Source organism: Callorhinus ursinus, unplaced genomic scaffold (assembly GCF_003265705.2).
Source record: "Callorhinus ursinus isolate GAN/ISIS: 27379988/994484 unplaced genomic scaffold, GSC_fseal_2.0 scaffold9, whole genome shotgun sequence".
Classification (NCBI taxonomy): Eukaryota; Metazoa; Chordata; class Mammalia; order Carnivora; family Otariidae; genus Callorhinus; species Callorhinus ursinus.
The window spans coordinates 60,918,979-60,940,465 of record NW_027397071.1 but is presented as its reverse complement, the minus strand read 5'-3'; the positions used below and the strand labels follow the sequence as shown (position 1 = coordinate 60,940,465).

At 35.7% G+C, this 21,487-nt stretch overlaps 1 protein-coding gene across 4 annotated transcripts in view; it reads right to left on the bottom strand.

The window, feature by feature from the left end:
• The window catches only part of EPS15 (epidermal growth factor receptor pathway substrate 15), a 139,659-nt gene that overhangs the window by 10,470 nt on the left and 107,702 nt on the right, over positions 1–21,487 (bottom strand). For all 4 annotated transcript variants that reach the window (XR_012379485.1, XM_025871587.2, XM_025871588.2 and 1 more), the window contains 5 exons: positions 19,909–20,025; positions 19,592–19,682; positions 16,625–16,660; positions 15,406–15,542; positions 11,276–11,345 (listed from right to left, as the gene is read on the bottom strand). Coding sequence is in view for 3 of the 4 variants with exons in the window: in XM_025871587.2 (XP_025727372.1) it covers positions 11,276–11,345; positions 15,406–15,542; positions 16,625–16,660; positions 19,592–19,682; positions 19,909–20,025 (451 nt within the window). In the remaining variant the exon portion in view is untranslated. The remainder of the gene's footprint in view (positions 1–11,275; positions 11,346–15,405; positions 15,543–16,624; positions 16,661–19,591; positions 19,683–19,908; positions 20,026–21,487) is intronic.

The window sequence follows — 21,487 nt, the reverse complement described above, 5'->3', positions numbered from 1 at the left end:
AGCATAAAGAAAATTAGCCCTTTAGAGATAGACCAACAACTCTGAGCCTGAAGAGGATGTTTAAAGTCCAGAGTTACAAGAAATTCTACAGCGTTACCATAAAAGATGCTTTTTTATAACTACATATCTAAGTCCCACAGCCTGGGCCCAGCCTGGTCATGGGTGTTGTTTTAGGCTTTCCTTTCTTTCTCCTTCCTCTGTGCCTTGTAATTCCTGATGCCACAAGCAGCTGAGGCACAACCAGGGTGCAGATGCCCTCCTGACTGGTAGAAAGGTGATGAGGGAAAAGAAGTTGCCTCCTTTCACTGGAGGGAAATAAAAGATCTGCTTCATGCTTTTTCTCTGCCACAGCCTTTACAAGAAGTTATAACGCTCATGGCAACGGTGTTGAGTTAGGTCAAGTTTGACTGAAATGTTGTTAAGTATACACTGTGAAAGACATTAATAAAATACATGACATTTGTATATAAAGATATGCTACTTATAGTTTTACTACAGTTTTTCTACACTTTCTTCATCAGAAAAAAACGACCTATTCGGCATTGGTCCAAACACTGGGGAATGTGTCGTGGAAGAATGACAAAGGACTTTTGCCTAAATTGGGGAATTAAGACTTTGGCAACCACCTCCTCAGATATTGATCATGACTGATATGAAGTAGAGGCCTGTCCAGAGACTGGAAGGACTCACTGGGTATGAACTTTTCCAGACCATGTGCTGAGGATTCCCAGAAATATTCGGAGACGAATCAGTAGGTGGCTTTCTTCCTCTTGATCACACAGGAGCTATAGACCATCAGAATGAGGCTTTAAATGCAAATGTGATCTCACTGGCACCCTCTCCTCCCCAAGAATAAAGGCGATGAACACTTCGGAAAATTACATAAAAGCGTAATTTAAAAAATCATCTATAATTTCATTATCAGAAATAACTCATCAATTATTTTAACATGCTTCTAACAGCTTTTTTTCCTGGTATTTTTTTCCTTTAAAGCTACATTTTAGGCGTATCATTTTTAATCCCCTTATCCCAATTTAATTCATAGCATTCATCAGTACTTGACATATTACATATTTGTTTATTGCCTATCTTTCCCATATAAACCCTATGAAGACGAGAACTTCGCTTTGTTCACTACTGTATCTTCAAGGCCTAGAAAAAGGTCTGATAAATAGAAGATGCTCATATTCACTGAAAATACTGAGAGAAAAGGGGGACAGAAACTGTCTACTTATTAAGGATCTTCCAAACAGATACCATAATACTTCTTAGCATAACCAGCTGACCAACAAGGAATAAGGGAAACCAGTTTTAAGGCTCACAGATAATAACCAAGAACAGGTATCTAACCAGAGAATCCTGGGAAAAGGAAAAAAATTTTTTTCCATGACCCATGCACAAGTCATCAGATAATCAAGTTCAAACTCAGAAAACCTTTACGAGATACTCATGAATAATATGAGGTGTTGGTCATTAATACAGAATCCATTTTCTCAAGCTGGTCTCCAAATCATTCACTCACTCACTCACTGACCCACGCATCCACTCACATTTACTAAGCATCAAGGCTAGGTACTAGGGATTTAGAGGAGAATAAAACACAACACCCACCTTCAAGGAACTCATGGTTTGAGTGATACATATGTATACAACTGCTACACAGTAAGTATTAAAGTTCAAAGAGAGTAAAGGAAAAGCAACAGCTAGATTTATGTGAAAGAGGACAAGAAGACTTTCCAAAAAGGGTTTTACTTTCTTGTGGACAGAAAAGGGGTGGGAGAAGAGAGAAACATACACACTATACACAAATACACACTGCTCATGCACACACATTTTTCCAGGCAAAAAATAAGTGGCCTTGAAGGGACAGTCATGGCCTGTATTTGTGGAAATAGAGAAAATTAGAGAAGAAACATGAAAGAAGGCAGAGGCTAAGAATAATAAAACATATGAACATCTGTATGCTTAGCCTGAGTCATTGCCTGTAAAAATAAAGACCTACGTGGCATTTTACTACCTCTAGAGTCAAAGATGCTCTGGGGAGACCACAAGTTCCCCTCTAAATCCTCAGGATGTTATAAAGCTTTAATTAAGAGTTGGAAAGACTTTGCATTTCCTCAGTTAGGAGTTAGTAAAATATTCCATGCAAAAAATCTTCTGGCACCAGAACTAATCCCATCTATAATGAAGTGGAAAAAGAACTTTTACAAAACAAAATAAAGTATATGTAGAAACTGAGTAACCTGCATTTGCTTTCTTTAGTATTCTTTTAGTCTGCAACATGTCTACTCACAAGGAGTAAATGCTAAAAAGACCCCACTGTGAGTCAAAATATTAAAAATACCTGATGTCCTTCTATCTTTATCATAATCACTAAATTCTAGAAGTAGGGGTGATTTATCATTTAATTTTTAAGAACAAAAATTTACCCTTAGGTTTTTAGTTTATTTTGAAAGCTTCTATTTTTCCTGTTCTGTGGGATTAATCTTTTTTTCTGGCTAAACACTTTATTTGTTGGTGAAAAAGAAGAGGGATATAGGAGTGTAAGTAAAGAGGACAAAAGTTCTGTTTGTGACCTTAGGTGTGTAATGCCACCTCTCTGAGTCTCACTGGTTTCCAGATGTTGGGATTTTATTTTATTTTTTTGAAGATTTTATTTATTTATTTGAGAGAGAGCACGAGAGGGAAGAGGGTCAGAGGGAGAAGCAGGCTTCCCACTGAGCAGGGAGCCCGATGTGGGACTCGATTCCGGGACTCCGAGATCACGACCTGAGCTGAAGGCAGCCGCCCAACCAACTGAGCCACCCAGGCGCCCGGGATTTTATTTTTAGTAAACTAAATAAATATATTAAAACCAACACACATAGAGAAAACAACAACATAAAGAGATTTGCTTAACTTAAAAAGAACTTAAAAAAAAAAGTCCATCTTTCATTTCACAAACAAAAGGATTTAAAAACTAAAAAGAAAAGAATCTTAGACTGGAAAGAATCCTTTCCAGGAAAAGAGAGTTGGCAACAATTCTCATTCTCATTTTCTCTCTCTCATCCCTATTTGACTTGGAACTATCAAAGAGTATATTCCAAGTAACATTAGTCAGGATTTAGAAACCATTAAACTAAAAAATAGTAGTAATAATAGTAATAGCAGCTACCATTTACTGTGATAGGTACCACAATAAATACTTTAACATACATTATCTCATTTAATCTACCAAACAAACCCATGAAGTATAATTATTAACTTCATTTTATCGTTTAGGAAATGGAGACTAAGAAAACCTAAGGAATTAGCATTTTATCTAATAAAATGCTAATGAGTAACTTCAGGCTGTTGGCTTCAAACACCCATGTCCTAATGATGGCAACCCCCCCTTTAGACTGTTTATGCTTCCATTCAATTCAAAATCTTACGATAATGTAGTAGATTTGAGACAAATCATTTATTCATTTCTTCAGCATTCAACTGATGGACTCTGCTATGTCCCAGAAGCTCTGGGGTGGGAAAGTAGGGATACAATTTAGGATGACTCTCAAATCTCTGCTTGGGCAACTGAGTAGATGGTAATACTATTAACAGGGATGGAATGTCAAGAAGATGTTTAGTAATGTTTTTTATTTCATCAGGTGGACAACTTTACTTTCAGACATATACCTGTGACACATTAAAAGGCCATTAAATATATATACATATAATACAAATATAATATAGATATATATTAAACATTATATTAATATAAATAATATATAACTAAAAAATTATATACACACATATGTGTGGAACACAGGGCTAGCAACTTAGATTTGTGGTTAGTAACATGATCAAATGTTAAGAAAGACAATTCTGGCAGTCATGTAGATGACAGATTGGCAGGTAAAGAGAATGAAGGCAATTTAATATTACAGTCCAGATAAAACAAAATGAGAGTCCAAACAAACTGAGTATAAAAAGGAACAATCAGGGTCTATTTGGGGGTAAAACAACAGAACTTGGCAATTTATTGGAGGTGAGGTATGGCAGAGAAGTCTCAGATGATTGGCTAATAGTATCATTAATACAGAAAGTAGAAATACTAATACTTTAAAGAAGAGACTAACGGCAAAAGATGATTATTTCAATTTTAAGCACCGTTGAGCTTGGGACCTAAGGGGAAATATCCAGCAGATAACCTGAAGGTACTGAAGGTTCAGGAGAGAGTTCAACACTGGAAGACTAAATCAAGAAGTCATTAGGAAACAGGTTGTAGTTGAAGGCACAGAACTGGACATCACCACCATAAAAAGTGTGTACTGTGAGAAGAGCAGAAGCACTAGGCTAATACATAACTAAAAAGATAGCCTCCACTCTTCAGTTTTTTTCTCCAGGACACTGAGGTTATTCTCTTGATCCTGTTTTGTTTGAATAAAAGGAGATATCTGTCCCAGATACCTCCTGTGAGCAAGCTGTCCTGAGGGAACAGAGACCAGGGCAACAGGAAAAATCTTTTAGTTCATATTAGATCAGAAGTTCTCAAGGTGTGGTCCATGGACCCTGGAGGTCCCCCACACCTCTTTACGGAGATCTGTAAGATCAAAACTATTTTGAATATTAAGATGTTATTTATATTTCTTAATGTGTTAATATTGCAACAATGTAGATAAAACTGCTAGTGTCTTACAGCGAATCAAGGCAGTAGCACCATCACAAACTTGGCAGAGGGGAAAAAAAGGCCAGTTGTGTTTAAAAATGTCTGTCCTTGGGGAGCCTGGGTGGCTCAGTCATTAAGCGTCTGCCTTTTGCTCAGGTCATGATCCCAGAGTCCTGGGACTGAGCCCCACATCGGGCTCCCTGCTCAGTGGGAAGCCTGCTTCTCCCTCTCCCATTCTGCCTGTGTTCCCTTTCTCACGGTCTCTCTCTCTCTGTCAAATAAATAAATAAAATCTTTAAAAAAAAGTCTGTCCTTGATGAATTGATAAAAATTATTAGTTTTAATAAATCATGATCCTTAGGTACAAATCTTTTTTTCTTTAAGATTTATTTATTTTAGAGAGAAAGAGAACACAAATGGGAGGAGCAGAAAGAGAGGAAAAGAGAGGAAAAGAGAATTGCAAGCAGATTGCGCTGAGCACAGAGCCCAATTTGGGGCTTGATTTCATGACCCCAAGGATCACAATCTGAGCCGAAACCAACAGTTGGATGCTTAACCTACTGAGCCACCCAGGTGCCTCTAGGTACACATCTTTTTAAAATTCTGAGTAACAAAATGGGAAATACACACAAAACACTTCTGCTGAGTAGGAAAGTATGATAGTTATCTGGAAGAAAAGCACTTGCATGATGGTGTGCGAAACAAGTTGAACTAGCTGCTTTTTTCATGGAATGCCCTTTTTACTTGAAAGGAGTAACAGATAAACAATGGTTATTCAGATTTGGGTATCTGGCAACATTTCCTCCAAAACAAACAGTGAGGCTGTCACTTTAAAGAAAACAACTGATAGTTTTGTTGCTGGTGATAAAAATTCAAGCTTTCAAGTAAAAATCAGAATCTTGGAAAGCTGTACCTGTCCCATAATCTTAACATCATACCAATATTTAAAGACTCTGATAAGATGGAAGGTGATATTAATAAATATAATTTAAAAAATATTTATAATGAAATGTGTCAGCAGTGAACCAATTATTTCCAAAAGGATCAGTGCAAATTACAAAATCATATATAGGTAAAAAACTCATTCAAAGTGCAAGAAAAACCAATGGATCTTAATGTAAGAGAGCATGAAAAGGTCACTGATATGGTTTCACGTACCACATGGCAACTAACTTTAAAGAAACTAAAATATGTTGAAATTTGATATAGTATCAAAGAAGAATATCCACAATTACCTAAAAAGGTTACTGAAATACCCCTCTACTACGTATCTGTGTGAGAGCAGATCTTTTTCATTTCCCATACTTCAAGCAAAACAATACAGTGCAGGAGATTGAATGCAGAAGTAGATATGAGAATCCAGCTATCTTCTTTTTTATAAGGCGCACATTTAAAGAGCTTTGCAAAAATGTATGAATAATGCTACTCTTGGTCACAATTTTTTTTTTTTTTGGTTTGGAGTTATTTTTCTTAAAGAAATGTTATTTATGTTTATATGTAATGGATTTATTATCATTGCCTTTAATTGAATTAAAAAATTTTTAGTTTCTCAGTTTCAATTTCTAATATGGTAAATACTGATAGATAACCCATATAAACAAAAGCTCTTTGAGGGTCTTCATTAATTTTTAAAAGTGTAAAGGGGTCCTCAGACCAAAAAGCTACTATACTTGATGATTTCCATAGTTACTGCTTGTGATTGTTTCAAATTACCCACTCCTAATTATTTTTGTTGTTGTTGAAATAAGAGCATAGTAAGGTTGAATTATCTCCGCCAATCCCCAAGAGCCTTTCATGAATCTTCTACAAGTTTCTTACTAAAATGCTTTAATTTTTTAACATTTTTCATCTGATTATATTCCCTATACTCCCAGTACCCTTTATGAAATTTTGGGTTCCCAAGGATTTCTTTTTTTTTCTTTTTTCTCACTTACATAGTAGATAAGTAAAGAGGCAGGATAACACCGAGGAAAATCAATGGGCATGGATTGAGAAGCAAACTGATAAGTGCCTCTGGGGCTTAGCTTTTCCTTTCATATATTAGGAAATAAGGCTTGATAACAGTTTCAAATCTTAAATGAAATTCCAATATATGAAACAAATAAATGGGATTTTAAAAATTAACTCTAAAATCATTTTAAGATTTATTTATTTATTTGAGAGAGAGAGAGAGCGCGCTGGGGAGAGGGGCAAAGGGAGAGGGAGAGAGAGAATCCTCAAGCAGACTCCCTGCTGAACATGGAGCCCAACACAGGGCTTGATCCCAGGACCCTGAGATCATGACCTGAGCTGAAACCAAGAGCCAGCTGCCCAACAGACTGAGCCACCTAGGCACCTTAACTCTAAAATCATCTTAAGTTCAAATTTATATTATTTACTTATCACAATGACAGTGAAAACAAAGTAATTTTGATTAACACAAATGTTTAAAGTCAGGAGTTGAACTTATTTCTGCGGATAGTTTTGATTGCTCTATTTGAAAAACAATTCACCCAAAGAAGTAGTTATATACATTTTTAAACAAGAGTCTTGCAATCTGAGTAGTTTAAAGTAATTTTTATCCAGAGGTTTGCACAAAAACCACTTAACCTGACACTACTTTAAAGCACCAATGCACTACAATATGTTAATATGGTTTGTAACATTTATGAATGCATACATTTAATTAAATTGCAGTTTTAAAAAATTTAAAGACACTTAAAAAATATGAAACAATAATTTGCCAACTCTCTGAAGACCTCTCTGGAAGCTAGTTTTGTGAAAAATAATATGAAAACTCTGGCCCATAGCATGTGTAAGAGTCTTTCCAGCTCTAACAAAGGCAGCAATACTGACAGAAAAACAATCTGTGGCATCACCTTACTACCATTTTTATATTTTCAGGATTGGATGAGAAGATAAGGCAGAGGCTCCATAATGAAGTGACTATAGAATGAGCTCTGAAATAAGACATGGACTGGACACTGAGCATGGCAACAACTACTACAGCCTCGGGCAAATTGCTTGACCTAAGTCTCATTTTTCTCATCCTTAAAATGAGAACGAACGGTACCTGTCTCTATAACCATTGTAAAGATTAAATGAGGAAAATGCAAAAACGAAGTTTGGATGATCTTATGGGTATGGTTTAAAAAAAAAAAAAGAAAAAGAAAATTCAGACCTCTGGTATTTCTGAATCTGTGGAAGGTCTGTGTAACTCTGCCCCAGACACACTAATATGTAGCCCATCCAATTAAAAAGAGTTTTTGGGGGGCACCTGGGTGGTTCAGTTGGTTGAGTGACCAACTCTTGGTTTCAGCTCAGGTCATGATCTCAGGGTTGTGAGACTGAGTCCCACATGGGGCTCTGCTCAGCGGGGAGTCCACTTGAAGATTCTCTCCCTCTGCCCCTCCCCCACTTGTGCATGTGCATGCACCCCTTCTCTCACTCAAATAAATAAATCTTTTTTAAAAAAGTTTTTGGTTCTAAGATTCTCATTCAAATCAAGACGCAAGCTAAATGGCAGACTAGGAAGATACAGGTGCTCATTTGTATGTAAGGATGGTTCAATATATGAAAATCAATCAATATAATACACCCCATTAACAGAATAAAGGAAAAAAAAACCCACATTATCCTCTTAATTGATGCAGAAAAAGCGTCTGACAAAATTCAACATCCTTTCATGATAAAAACACTTGGCAAACTAGAAAAAGAAGAAACTACTTCAACATAATAAAAGCCACATATGAAAAGCCAACAGTGAACATCTTATTCAATGGTGAGAGATTGAAATTTTTTCTCTAAAATCAGTAACAAGATAACGACGCCCACTTTCACTACTTCAATTCATCACAGAAGTCCTACTCAGGGTAACTAGGCAAGGAAAAAAAAAGGCATTCAAATTGGAAAGAAAGTAAAATTATCTCTGTTGCATACAACATGACCTCACATGTAGAAAACCGTAAAATTCCACAAAACCTGTTTAGAATAAACAGCAAAGTAGCAGGATACAAAATCAATGCACAAAAATCAGTAGCATGTCTATATATTAACAATGAACAATCTGAAAAGGAAATTAAGATAACAATTTCATTTACAATAGCATGAAAAAGAATAAAATACTCAAGAATTAACCAAGGAAGCATGTATGCTGACAACTATAAAACATTCTGAAAGAAATTAAAGAAGATACAATTAAATGGAAAGACAGCCCACTTCATGGATTGGAAAATGTTAAGATGTTAATACTAACCAAAGCAATCTACAGATTCAAAGCAATCTGTATCAAAATCCCAATGACATTTTTTTGCAGAAATAGAAAATTCATACTAAAATTCATATGGAATCTCAAGGGAACCCGAAAAAGAATAACAAAGTTACAGGTATCAAAGATAGACATTTACACCAGAGGAACAGAAGAGTGAGTCCAGAAATAAACACTTGCATATATAGTCAAATGATTTTCTACAAGGATACCAAGACCATTCAATGGGGAAAGGTCAAGTCCTTTCAACAAATGGTACTGAGAAAACTGAAAATCCACTCTTAAAGAATGAAGTAAGACTCTTACAAGAAATACAAAAATTAACTCAAAATGCATCAAAGACCTAAATGTAAGAGCTAAAGCTATAAAACTCTTAGAAGAAGACATGGGGAAAACCCTCATGATATTGGATTTAGCTATACTTTTTTGGTATGACACTAAAAGCATAGGCAAAAAAAAAGTAGATAAACTGGATTTGTGATGGTTGCACAACAAAAGCTACCTTCTGCTTTGAAACCATTCATAACTTACCCTAAATGGAGGTGATCTCCCTTTCCTTTAAATTTTTGCAGCTTTAATGAACTTCATGGCAATTACCATTTCAGTCAAGAGTTAATTACAGTTGACCCTTGAACAATATGGGTGTGAAGTGTGTGGATTCACTTATATGCAGATTTTTCTCAATAAATGCAGCACAGTACCGTCAATGTATTTTCCTTATGATTTTCTCAATAACGTTTTCTCTAGCTTACTTTATTATAAGAATATATGTAACGTACAAAATATGTGTTAATTGCCTGGTTACGTTATTGGTAAGGCTGCCAGTCAACAGCAGGATATTAGTAAAGGTTTTGGGGAGTCAAAGGTTATATGGAGATATGCAACTGCATGTGGGGGGAGGGTCAGCATCCTTAACCCCCATATCATTCAAGGGTCACCTGTATAAATATATTAACTTTTCATTTTCTTAGGTTATCCTTTCTAATCATACAATATCCCTAGCTATATATTAATTCATCAGCTCAATAATGGGAGTCTAAAAAAAGCACATGTATTTTAAAAATATATTAATTTAACCACTGTTACTACAATAAGACTTTTAAAAATCTTATTTGATGTTATTCTAAGTTTTGGTTTAAATCAATACCCAGCACTACATTAAATCTTGTTTTCTACATATCTGCTTTTTATATTCAATTCCTTTTTGTTACTCATTTTGGAAGTTAAATTTCAACCTGAAAACAACGCACACTGCTAAATCTCATCTTGTTTTAATTTGTACAATACCAGAAATCTAAATTGTGAAGGCATTTCTACTAATCTTTCTCTATGCTCATGATCCTCAACTTCAGCACATCAGCAAATCTGTCACATCAGCAAATTTGTGTACTGAATAACTCACCTTATTTTCATCTGGAAAAATAAGGAATCCTGTATCAGCATGATACTTGAGGTATTTACAGGTTTGAGTCCACTTCCCTCTAATTCCCTGCTCTCCTACACAATAGTTGGTCTGTTTTATTTTTAAATGAGTAATGAGAAAGTTGCAGAAGCTTTTAGTCTCTGTCAGACTTTGTTTTGAATCCTGGCTTCACCTGGTTCAAATCTAGTAAACTATATAATCTTGATCAAGTTACTTAAAGTACTGGTCCTCAGTTTCCTGATCTTTAAAATGGAAATATTACTTACAAGGATAAATGGAAAATTAGCTGCCATAAATAAAGCGTGAAGACTGGATGCTAGAGTAACATTTCGATTTTCTCTATATCATTAAATATCTTATCCACTATTTGTAAAGCTATTATCATCACCTACTGGAAGCAATTTTTAATTTTAGGCCAAGATCTATAAGAGTCATTGCTGACTTTGAAACTGCCAACGCTGCCTTTTATCAAGGAAAAAAAAAATTGTATTGGTTTTACTGGCTAGAGTACATATTCTAGTAAGTTTTTTTTTAATCAAGTACAGCTGACACACACTGTGACATTAGTTTCAGGCGTACAACATAGTGATTGGGCAAGTTTATACGTTATGCATAGCTACCATCTGTCCCCATACAACACTATTTTATAATAATAGAATACCACTGACTATATTTCCTGTGCTGTACCTTTCATTTCCATGACTTATTCATTCCATAACTGGAAGCCTGTCTCCCACTCCCATCTAGTAAGAGCTTTAACATGAATAATAAATGAGATAAATAAAGGATAAGAAAAGTAGAAAGTGATATGCCAACACTTGCCACCATTATTACTGCTAGATTACAATTGGCTATAACTATGCAATAATTTTACAGCCTTACGTAAGTAAACAGGACAAATATATTTGGAGACCAGAAAAAGAAGCTTAAAGAAAAGTCATATTTACTGTTCAAAGAAACTGATCAATTATTTCCTTACCTGAATCACTTGCTGCAACAACAACTGTTCCACCAGGAGCAAAAGGATCATTGTACTTCAATATTTCTACCTAAACAAATTACACGAAATCATGACTAAGAGAGGCGATATTTCATAGCTGAAACTTCATGGCCACATCAAAGAAAATATTCTTTACAAACTCTTAATTAAGAAATACAAGGCATTAGGAATAAATGTTTCCCCTTACTGATTTGCAATCTTATTAAACTGAAATGACACATATCATTTTCTAATCTTTTATTGGGTAATATAATATCCATTCAAAATGGTATATGAAACATATATGGTTTAACAAGTAACTATCAAATGAATTCCTATGTAATCACCTTCCAAGAAACTGCCAACACCTGAGAAGTCTTCACGTGCCCCTTTCCAAACACAATCCCATCCCTCCTCTATAGAGGTAATTATTACCCTGACTTTGGTGGCATTCATCTCTTTTCTTTTCTTCATAATTTTGTTACTAGTACAGATACACACTGTTTTAACTTTCTACATGGAAGTAATTTTAGATTTCTAGAACAGTTGTAAAGATAATACAGAGAGTTCCCATATATCCTTCACCCAGTTTCCTCTAATGTTAGTACCTCATAACCTCATATAATCATGGTACATCTATTAAAACTAAGGAATTAACACTGGTACAAAACTATAAACTATAGACTTAATTTGGATTTCACTAGATTTCCCATTAAGGTCCTTCTCCTATTCCAGGATGACATGCTGCCTTTAGGATGCATACTATTCTAACTCTTAAATAACCTAGTACTTAAATATCAGACAACGCTAGATTTATTTTCTAGTTATCTAAAAATAATTCTAGCATTCTGCCCATCAGAGGAACATGCACATGTACCAGAGGAAGACAGGGGTAGGGGGGTGGGGAGAGGAAAAGAAGGAGGAAAGAAGGGAGAGAGGAAGGGAGGGAGCTCTGCTAATAAGATCCTGCTACTTTCAATAATAAGCCATGTAAGAATCTGGACCAAGTGGCAAGGGTGAGTGGCTACAGAGTGAGGACTTTACCAGAAGCCAGAGATTCCTGCTACAGAACTGTTTTCCTAAATTATTTTGGTTTTTAATCATAGTCAAACAAATTATATATCTAGGAAGAAAGTGAACCTTCTCTTTCTGGCATCAGGCCCTTGTTAAGAGGCCAATAAAAGCCTTAGCAGACAGTTAGATGAAAGGGGCATGAAAAGGGTTTGGGAACATTTATCTCCTCTGACTCATGGCTATCAATGTCATCTGTATTACAGGCTCTATTTCTAATCATTAAGAAATTGATTATTACAATTGAATGTCAAATGATATCACAGAGCTCAACTGATACATTTCCGAATAAAACAAATGTATTTGAAAAGAGAAAAGTATTGCTAACCAGGACCTGTAGTACATTCTCTCTTTTATAGCCTGGATGGCTCAGTTGGTTAAGCATTTGCCTTCAGCTCAGGTCATGATCCCAGGGTCCTGGGATCAAGCCCCCACGTTGGGCTCCCTGCTCAGCGGAGAGTCTGCTTCTCCCTCTGCCCCTACCCTGCCCCCTAGCTTGTGCTCTCTCCCTACCTGTCTGAAATAAATAAAATCTTTAAAAAAAAAAAAAAAAGCAAGAGAACCCACTTAAACTACTATCAGAAAGAGGTAATTAATACTAATGAAGTTTTTAGAACTGAGGATGATAGCACTTATTTTAACTGATGCCAATGATATTATTATAAAACTAGCATAATGGCTTATATTCTTATTTTATCTGTTGAATGAATAAAGAGAAATCAAAGAAAAACATTAAGGTGGTCTGTATAGTCACATGGTTCCTAATATAATAGTCAAAACACCAGTGTGAGAGATAGTCATTGACTTAAGTCACCAACTATTATTGCTTCTTCTCTTGACTTTCAGGGGAAAAACAACCTAATACGCCTGATTTTTAACAAAAGCTTACAGATTTTTATTTGCCATCACAGAGAGAAATAGAAAAAGCAGGCCTACATAAGTGTCAGGCTTAATTTCTATTCCTTCCTCATACACTGTGCCACCACCCAAAAGACCACTGAGACGGCAAGGGGAACAGGATGGAATGAATACGTAGCCTATGAAGGATTAAGAGGCCATTAAACTCTATGTTACATTCAGTTTGATAATTAGGCAATTTAGTACATAAAAGTAATTTTCATAACTACAATTCAGGTGGTATTTTATAGAATTAATGTTCCAAAATCCTCCTACAAGGTCGCCAAATTTATCACTGAAATTCTCTCCCTTCAACATCAGTCATCTACCCCCCACATTGACTGTATGACTCAGTAGCTACACAATGCTACCATACACTAGCTAGGGGAGTAAGAAATGCCAGTTGTTTTGTTTCACTTTGGTTTTTTAAATTATGTCCCTCTGAGAGCAGAAATTGGCCTTGAGGGAATAGAAAAGACTTTTGGGGAGAGAGTCAGATCTAGAAACATAATCAGAGGCCTGTTTGAAAAGAAGGAAGATCACAAAACACAAGGGCTCTGTAGCTGGGAAAAATTAAGTTTAAATCTTGGACTATAGGGGTGAAGACCTTAGATTTTGGTCAGATAGACCAAAGTTTGAATTCAGTTCTACCACTTACTTATTATCACTTAACCTCTTTAAGCTTCATTTACTTTATCTTAAAAATGAGGATGGTAACATGAGCTTCATAGGAATAGTGTGAAGATTAAATGGGTAACACATGAAAAGAGCTTAGCACCATGCCTGGTACATGGAAGAGATGAGATAAACAAACCTATTCTTATATGGCCAATTTGGTTTTTTTGTTTTGTTTTTAATGGAGAAATCAAGAGCAGTCAGCAAGGGCAATATTGCTTTCACAAACTGGGGAGGGAAGAGAAAAAGTAAATAGAGCAAATGGTGGAAAATTTTCATCAGGGGAGAAGAACAGGAGAAACCTGTTTTATTTTTAAATTAGGAAGAGCTGCTTTGGTTCTCTTGCTCTTTAATGATAAGAGTAGAGAATAAGAGCCTAGAATAAGGTAAGAGGAAAAAAATTCAGGTTGCAGCTAATTTTAGAAGAATTTGGCAAATGGGTCCACACTGCAAACTAAGTGTTGTAGGAAAACACAGTATCCAGTAGTGTGTGGAAACCACAAATATTCAGTTACAGAGGCACTTGCTCACTTTTACATCAATGGAAAATACCAGTTGTTAGCCAAATAGCTCTTCACTGAGTAGAGTAAGAAAGCAATTAAAGAATACAAAATCTATTAACTTTAAAAGAATCAATTCGTCTCTTAAGGGAGTATTCTTAATCTAAGAGAATTAAAAGACAAAATTTTTGCTTCAAATGCCCGTCAAATCAATTGTTCTTTTTTGGGTGAAACATCCTGCTTAACAAAATAAGTCTCCAAATAAAAAATAAAAACAAACAAATTCCAAAACCATTCATAATTACTGAAATTGGGTAATGGATACATGGAGGTTTCTTAAAATATTTCATTATATTACTCTATTTTGGGTATGTTTAAAAAGCCATAATATATTTTCTTTTTAAAGCCACTTAGCTGTATGACCTTGGTTACTTCCAAGTCCCAGTGTCCTTACTGTTAAAATAGGGCTACCAACACCTACTTTGCAGGTTGTGAAGTACAAAAGAGAGTCTGACATTTAGTAGGAATTTGTATTTCTCCACAAGATTAACATGTGTTATATAATATATATAAAATGTGTCTATAATATAAATGACTTTATCTTTCTAAAACATCAATGCTATTTTAAGGTTGATTTTTATTATTTCAATAATGCATACCACACATTTCTGAAAAGCTTTCTTTAAGACTGGTTAATGGATTTCAAATCATTCATTTTAAAGATCCCCAATGGGATAATATTTGATCCTTATTATTAAGGATGGACTTGATTTTTAGATGAAATAAGTTATTCCAGCCAATTACAGGGAGTGATAAAGCTGTGAAATGCCAGTCTGAACCAAAAACTAGATGGACTGGATGAGACTGACATTTTTACATAGCTCATCAGAAGTAATCTAAAAGAGGATCCTTTCAACACTGTATATTTCAAGACACTCACTTAAGATGCTTGTTCTCCATTTAACAGTTTTTAACCCTCCCACTTACCGATGTATTACTGCTATTGCTGGCTGCACTGAAAGGGTCAGTACTTGAAGTGGCAAAAGGGTCAGCAGAAGACTGCTTGAAGAAACAGTCAGATGCAAATGGATCTGAACCTTTGAAAGGATCACCTCCAAATGGATCTAAGAAAATACAGCACATATATGAAAGACTAAAAACTATAAATTTCCTATCACCTGAATGTATAACTGCCTTAATTAAAAGACATTTTGAACTTCTGCAGAATCTAAATTAAGGTACTTGGCGTTATGATTATTGATTATAAAAAAAATATAGACAGCTGCACCTAAAATAGCTTTAATTAATACTCTTTTTCCTACTTGCTCATCATTCACCCAAAGCGAATCAATCATTCCAATACTTATTACACAAAGATTACTTGTATGCCAAGTTTAAATAATTCTTCTAAGCTGGTGATTCTAATTTTAGGGGAGGAGGAATCACAAATTCCTTTGTGATTTTGTTAAAAGATAGTCTTTCACCTAATAAACTTACTTGGAACAGGTTTGGGAAGCATAACAAATGGCACACAAAATTTATTCTAATGTAAAATCCCAGGGAAAGACTATCTTATAAAGCCTGACATTTAGTAATTCTTTAAGATGTTTCCTTTCCCCCAAGTCATATGCTGTAATCTTAGGAAAACAAAATGTTCTAAACACTATAGTAGCATAGATCACTATATGCATCTAATCCTTGGCTACCAAGGAGAAATCAGTCTAAGTATTACTAAAGTATCAAAATATAAACACTAATGTCATTTTTCTTAAAAATAAAGCTAACGGGTGCCTGGGTGGCTCAGTTGGGCGAATGCCTTCAGCTCAGGTCATGATCCTGGAGTCCCAGGATCAAGTCCCCGCATCGGGCTCCCCACTCAATGGGGAGTCTGCTTCTCCCTCTGACCCTCCCCCCTCTCAGGCTCTCTCTCTCTCATTCTCTCTCAAATAAATGGATAAAATCTTAAATAAATAAATAAAGCTAATGGTTCATTAAGCAAATTCACAAGAATCTACCACTTTCTCTCTGAAAATGCCAGGCACATACAGCATTTTAGTGGGGCCTTACATCAGTTTAAAAACTGAATAAAAAGGAACCCCACTTCCTATAACTACCTTACTTTGATCTCTCATTTCTAAATACAACATAAGTTTATAATTAAGCAGAATTAAATTACAGCTAAGTTGGACCTCAATGATATACATACCAATTTTTCCAAAAGGATCATCCTTGAAAGGATCACCTATGATAAAAAAAATAAGCAGAAATCACAATAATAATGTTTACTGTTGTGACATCATTACTTAAAGGTAACTTTAAACAGAAGCAAAGTTTCTTAAAGCACAGTCAGTTTCATTAGCTCTACCTGAAAGTAGACAAAACACTAAATGCCATGCAGCTTTAGGAAACATTTAAAATAATAAAGAGTAAAGGCAGAACATCAACATACCTCATAAAAGAAGCAATTTTCTTAATGACTGCTGTTATTTTTTTAAAGATTTAATTTATTTGAGAGAAAGAGAGCACAAGCAGGGGGAGGGGCACAGGGAGAAGCAGGCTTCCCACTGAGCAGGGAAGCCCAATGTGGGGCTCGATCCCAGGACCCTGGGATCATAACCTGAACGGATTATGGAAGGCAGATGCTTAACCAACTGAGCCACCCAGGTGCCCCCAAAGAAGCAAATTTTAATTGGAGCCAACTACACTTAACCCTTGATCACAAGCTGAGGTTACAAACAGAAGGGAAAAGACAGGTACAACAGTGATAATTTTACTAACAGGATTCTCTACTCTTCATAAGAATACTGGTGCTCACTTCGGCAGCACATATACTTCATAAGAATACTGAATGGGTATTACCATTACTCCAGAAACAAAGACATTGAGCCTAAAAAATTATTTTAATAAATAATTCTAGAACTAAAGGGTCCAGAAATATACCCTTACATTTATGGTCATTTGATTTTTGACAAGATTGTCAAGACAATTCCATGGGGAAAACATAATCTTTTCAACAAATGGTGCTGGGACAACTGGATATCCACATACAAAAGAATAAAGCTGGACCCCTATCTCATACCATATTCCAAAATTAACTAAAAATGGATCAAAGATCGAAATGTAATAGCTAAAACTATAAAATTCTTAGAAGAAAACCTAAGAGTAAATCTTCATGACTTTGGGTCTTAGACATGACATCAAAAGCACAAGTGACGAAAGAAAAGATAGATAAACTGGCCTTCATCAAAATTAAGACAACACAAAATACATGAAAATATTTTGCAAATCATATATTTGATTAGAGACGTATTCAGAATATATGAAGAACTCTTACAAGTCAACAATAAAAAGACTAACAATAAAAAAAGGGCAAGTTATTTGAATCAACATTTCTCCACAGAAGTTATACAAATGGCCAATAAGAAAAACAGAAAAATGCTCCACAGAAGACATTTGCAAATGACATATACAATAAGGGGTTAGTACCTAAAATATATAAAGAACTTGTAAAACTCAATACCCAAAAAACAAATAATCCAATTAAAAAGTGGGCAGGGATTCCTGAATGGCTCAGTCAGTTAAGCATCTGACTTTGGCTCAGGTCATGATATCAGGGTCCTAGGATCAAGCCCCGCATCGGGCTCCATGCTCAGCGGGGAGTCTGCTTGTCCCTCTGCTTGTCCCACTTGTACTCTCTCTCAAATAAATAAAATCTTAAAAAAAAAAAGTGGGCAAAAGATATGAATAGACATTTTTCCAAAGAAGATATACAGATGGCCAAAAAACACACAAAAAGATGTTCAACATCACTCATCATCAGGGAAATGCAAATCAAAACTACAATGAGATACCACTTCACACCTGTCAGAATGGCTAAAATTAGCAACACAAGAAACAACAGGTGTTGGCAAGGATGCAGAGAAAGGGAACCCTCTTGCACTATTGGTGGGAATGCAAACTGGTGCAGCCACTCTGGAAAACAGTATGGAGGTTCCTCAAAAAGTTAAAAATAGAATTACCCTAGGATCCAGCAACTGCACTACTAGGCATTTACCCAAGGAATACAAAAATACTAATCTGAAGGGATACATGCGTCCCTATGTTTACAGTAGCATTATCTACAACAGCCAAATTATAGAAACACACCAAATACTCATCAACTGATGAATGGATACAGAAGAGGTGGGTTGTATGCATGTAATATATGTGTGTGTGTGTGTATATGTAGTGGAATATTACTCAGCCAGCAAAAAGAAGGAAATCTTCTCATTTGCAACAACATGGATGGAGCTAGAGAGTATTATGCTAAGGGAAATAAGTCAGAGAAAGACAAACACCATATGATTTCACTCATATGTGGAATTTAAGAAACAAAACAAATGATCATGGGGGGAAAAAAGGCAAACCAAGAAACAGACTCTTAACTATAGAGAACACACTGATGGTAACGAGAGGGGAGGTGGGTTGGGGCGGGGGTGGGGGTGTGGGGAGTGTTCAATGAGTGATGGGTGTTAAGGAGAGCACTTGTTGTGATGAGCACCAGGTGTTGTATGTAAGTGATGAATCACTAAATTTTACACCTGAAACTAATATTATACTGTATGTTAACTAACTGGAATTTAAATAAAAACTTGGAGGAAAAAATAAAACTGTTGTAAACTGACCAGTTTCACAAATTGATTTGGAAATAAATAAAATGCAAAAAGAGCTTTGACACCAGTGGTATTTAATATAGTTTACACTGACATCAGGTATTTTAACTTATTACACTTATATTTCTTCAACAACACTATAGGCCCCTTAAGGGCAGGGATCCGGGTTCTAACTGCTATAGATTCCATTGTTTTAAAAGCATGGTGTTGGCACTTAAGTAAAAAATTGCTGGTTGACTTAAGAGTACCTAATCTCCTCTGCTGGTCCATAGTATCTTTCTTTTCGTCCTTATTCTGAAGAAGAAACATGCTCTTAATCAGGAGGGGCTCCTCAGACATAATCAGTCACTTAGTCCAAGGAGTTAGTTGCCTGACGAGGACAAATTCCAGCAAATATAAGCATATCACATCTCTACACCCCTCTACTTTGAGTAGGATCTCAAAACTGAGCTCTAATTCTTATATAGTTACATTAAAAAACTTTTTTTGGTAAATCAGAATATAAAAATAAGAGTACTTACTGCCAACAAAAGGATCAGACTGGAAAAAATCCAGGTTTGTATCTGCAACTGGATCTGTCAGTGAGCTTGATTCTACATTAAATGGATCTCCCTAAAAATAATTTTAAATTAAAAAGTATTCTTTTAGGAACCAGTTTTAAGATGTAACATTTTAAAATAAAATAACATGCTTTGAAAAATCAATGGATGGTAATATAACAAGTATTTCTGTAGTTATAAAGTTCACTTAATACATTTTTCTTTCCTTATCCTAAAACAGTGTTTAACCCATCTAGGAAAACCAGTAATGAGAATATTTACTATAAAATTATTTTTACCTCTTTTGAATGTCTGTCACTATTAAATTCAGGGCAAATTTTCTCATTAACAGCTGTTGTCGCCACTTCATTATCATCAGTCACACCAGAAGGCAGTATTTCAGGACTACTTCTTGCCTACAAAATATTAATGCTCCATGGACTAACAATGTATTTTCTACTTGGCAGAGGAAACTGACAAAGGATAACCAAAAATTGCTAAAAATACAGAAGACAAGCAGAATGCATTCATTAAATGAGTTCTTCTCTTAAAATCTTTCTTAGGAAAATGGTATCATCAAGCATCAGTCACTCAGGCCAGAAAACTTAACCACTTAATAATTTCTCTCTGGTCATCTCCCAGCTAGCCTCCAAGTCTTGCTGAGTTCACCTCCTACCTCCTTCTCAAATCCATTCCCCTCTATCCTCACTGTCACTATCATTCATTTACAGTATCACCATTCTGATCCAGCGTAACCTTCCAACTGCCTTCTTGCCTCCAATATGTGCCCTTCCCACTGATCCTTCTTATAGTCGCTAAAGGAATAGATCTAAAATAAGAATCTGATCATGATCCTTCTGGTTAAAGGTCCTTCGATGGCATTCCCTTGCTTTCTGGATTTAAACCAGTAGGTAACAGGACTTAAGAAGTGGCAGGGGAAATCTCCATTTTCATACCACCCTATGTCTTTGAAGGATAACCTTCTGCACTTAAAAAGAACATTGTATAATGTATCCAAGATTGCAACACCTAAATACAAATCAAGTCTGTTAATTTTATGTCTTTAGTATCTCTCAAACTTGTATTCCTCTCTTCATTATCCCTCCTATTACTGCTTAAGTGAAGGCTAAAACAATCTCACACAGACCACTCCAATAGTCTCTTAACAAATCTCTGTGTGTCCAGTCACACTCTCAAATCCATTTTCTACATTTTTCTAAAAGGTAAATGCAATTATGTCACATCTTGCTTAAAATTCTTCAATGGCTACTCACTGCAGTAAGATAAATCCCCCAATGCTTCAAAATGAATCCAAATTTCTTTTCTCTCTGTCCCTTTCTGACGTAAAAGTGGTCATTTTTATCCAGGTGCACATCATAATCACCCAAGGAATTTTTTGTAAAAATGCATGTACCTGGTACCATCCCAGAAACTCTAGTTCAGCAAGTTTGTAGTGGGGTGCAGCCATCTATGTTTTAAGTAAGAGGTAATGCAGAGAGCCACTATAAGAGAGCTTCATCTCCTACCAATACCCCCCACCATTACAAGGTATCCTTCGAGAACTTCTTGGGACCCTGTGCAACATGTTTCTCCCATCCCATACCTATGCAAATGCCATTTTCTCTGCCAGGAATATACCACCTTCTTCTTTGCTTAACATTTCTTACTTTGAAGCTCACTTATAAAGCTTTCTCTATACAATCTTGAGCCCCCCTCCAAGCTGTCCTACCTGAATATCACAGCCCTTTCACACAGTGTTACACCACTAGACTACATGCTGCTTAAAGGCAGGGTTACAGTTTTTTGTCTCTGCGGCTCTCACATATAATAGCAGCACTGCTGTGTGCTCTCTAAATAACTGGTAAATAAATGTCCTCA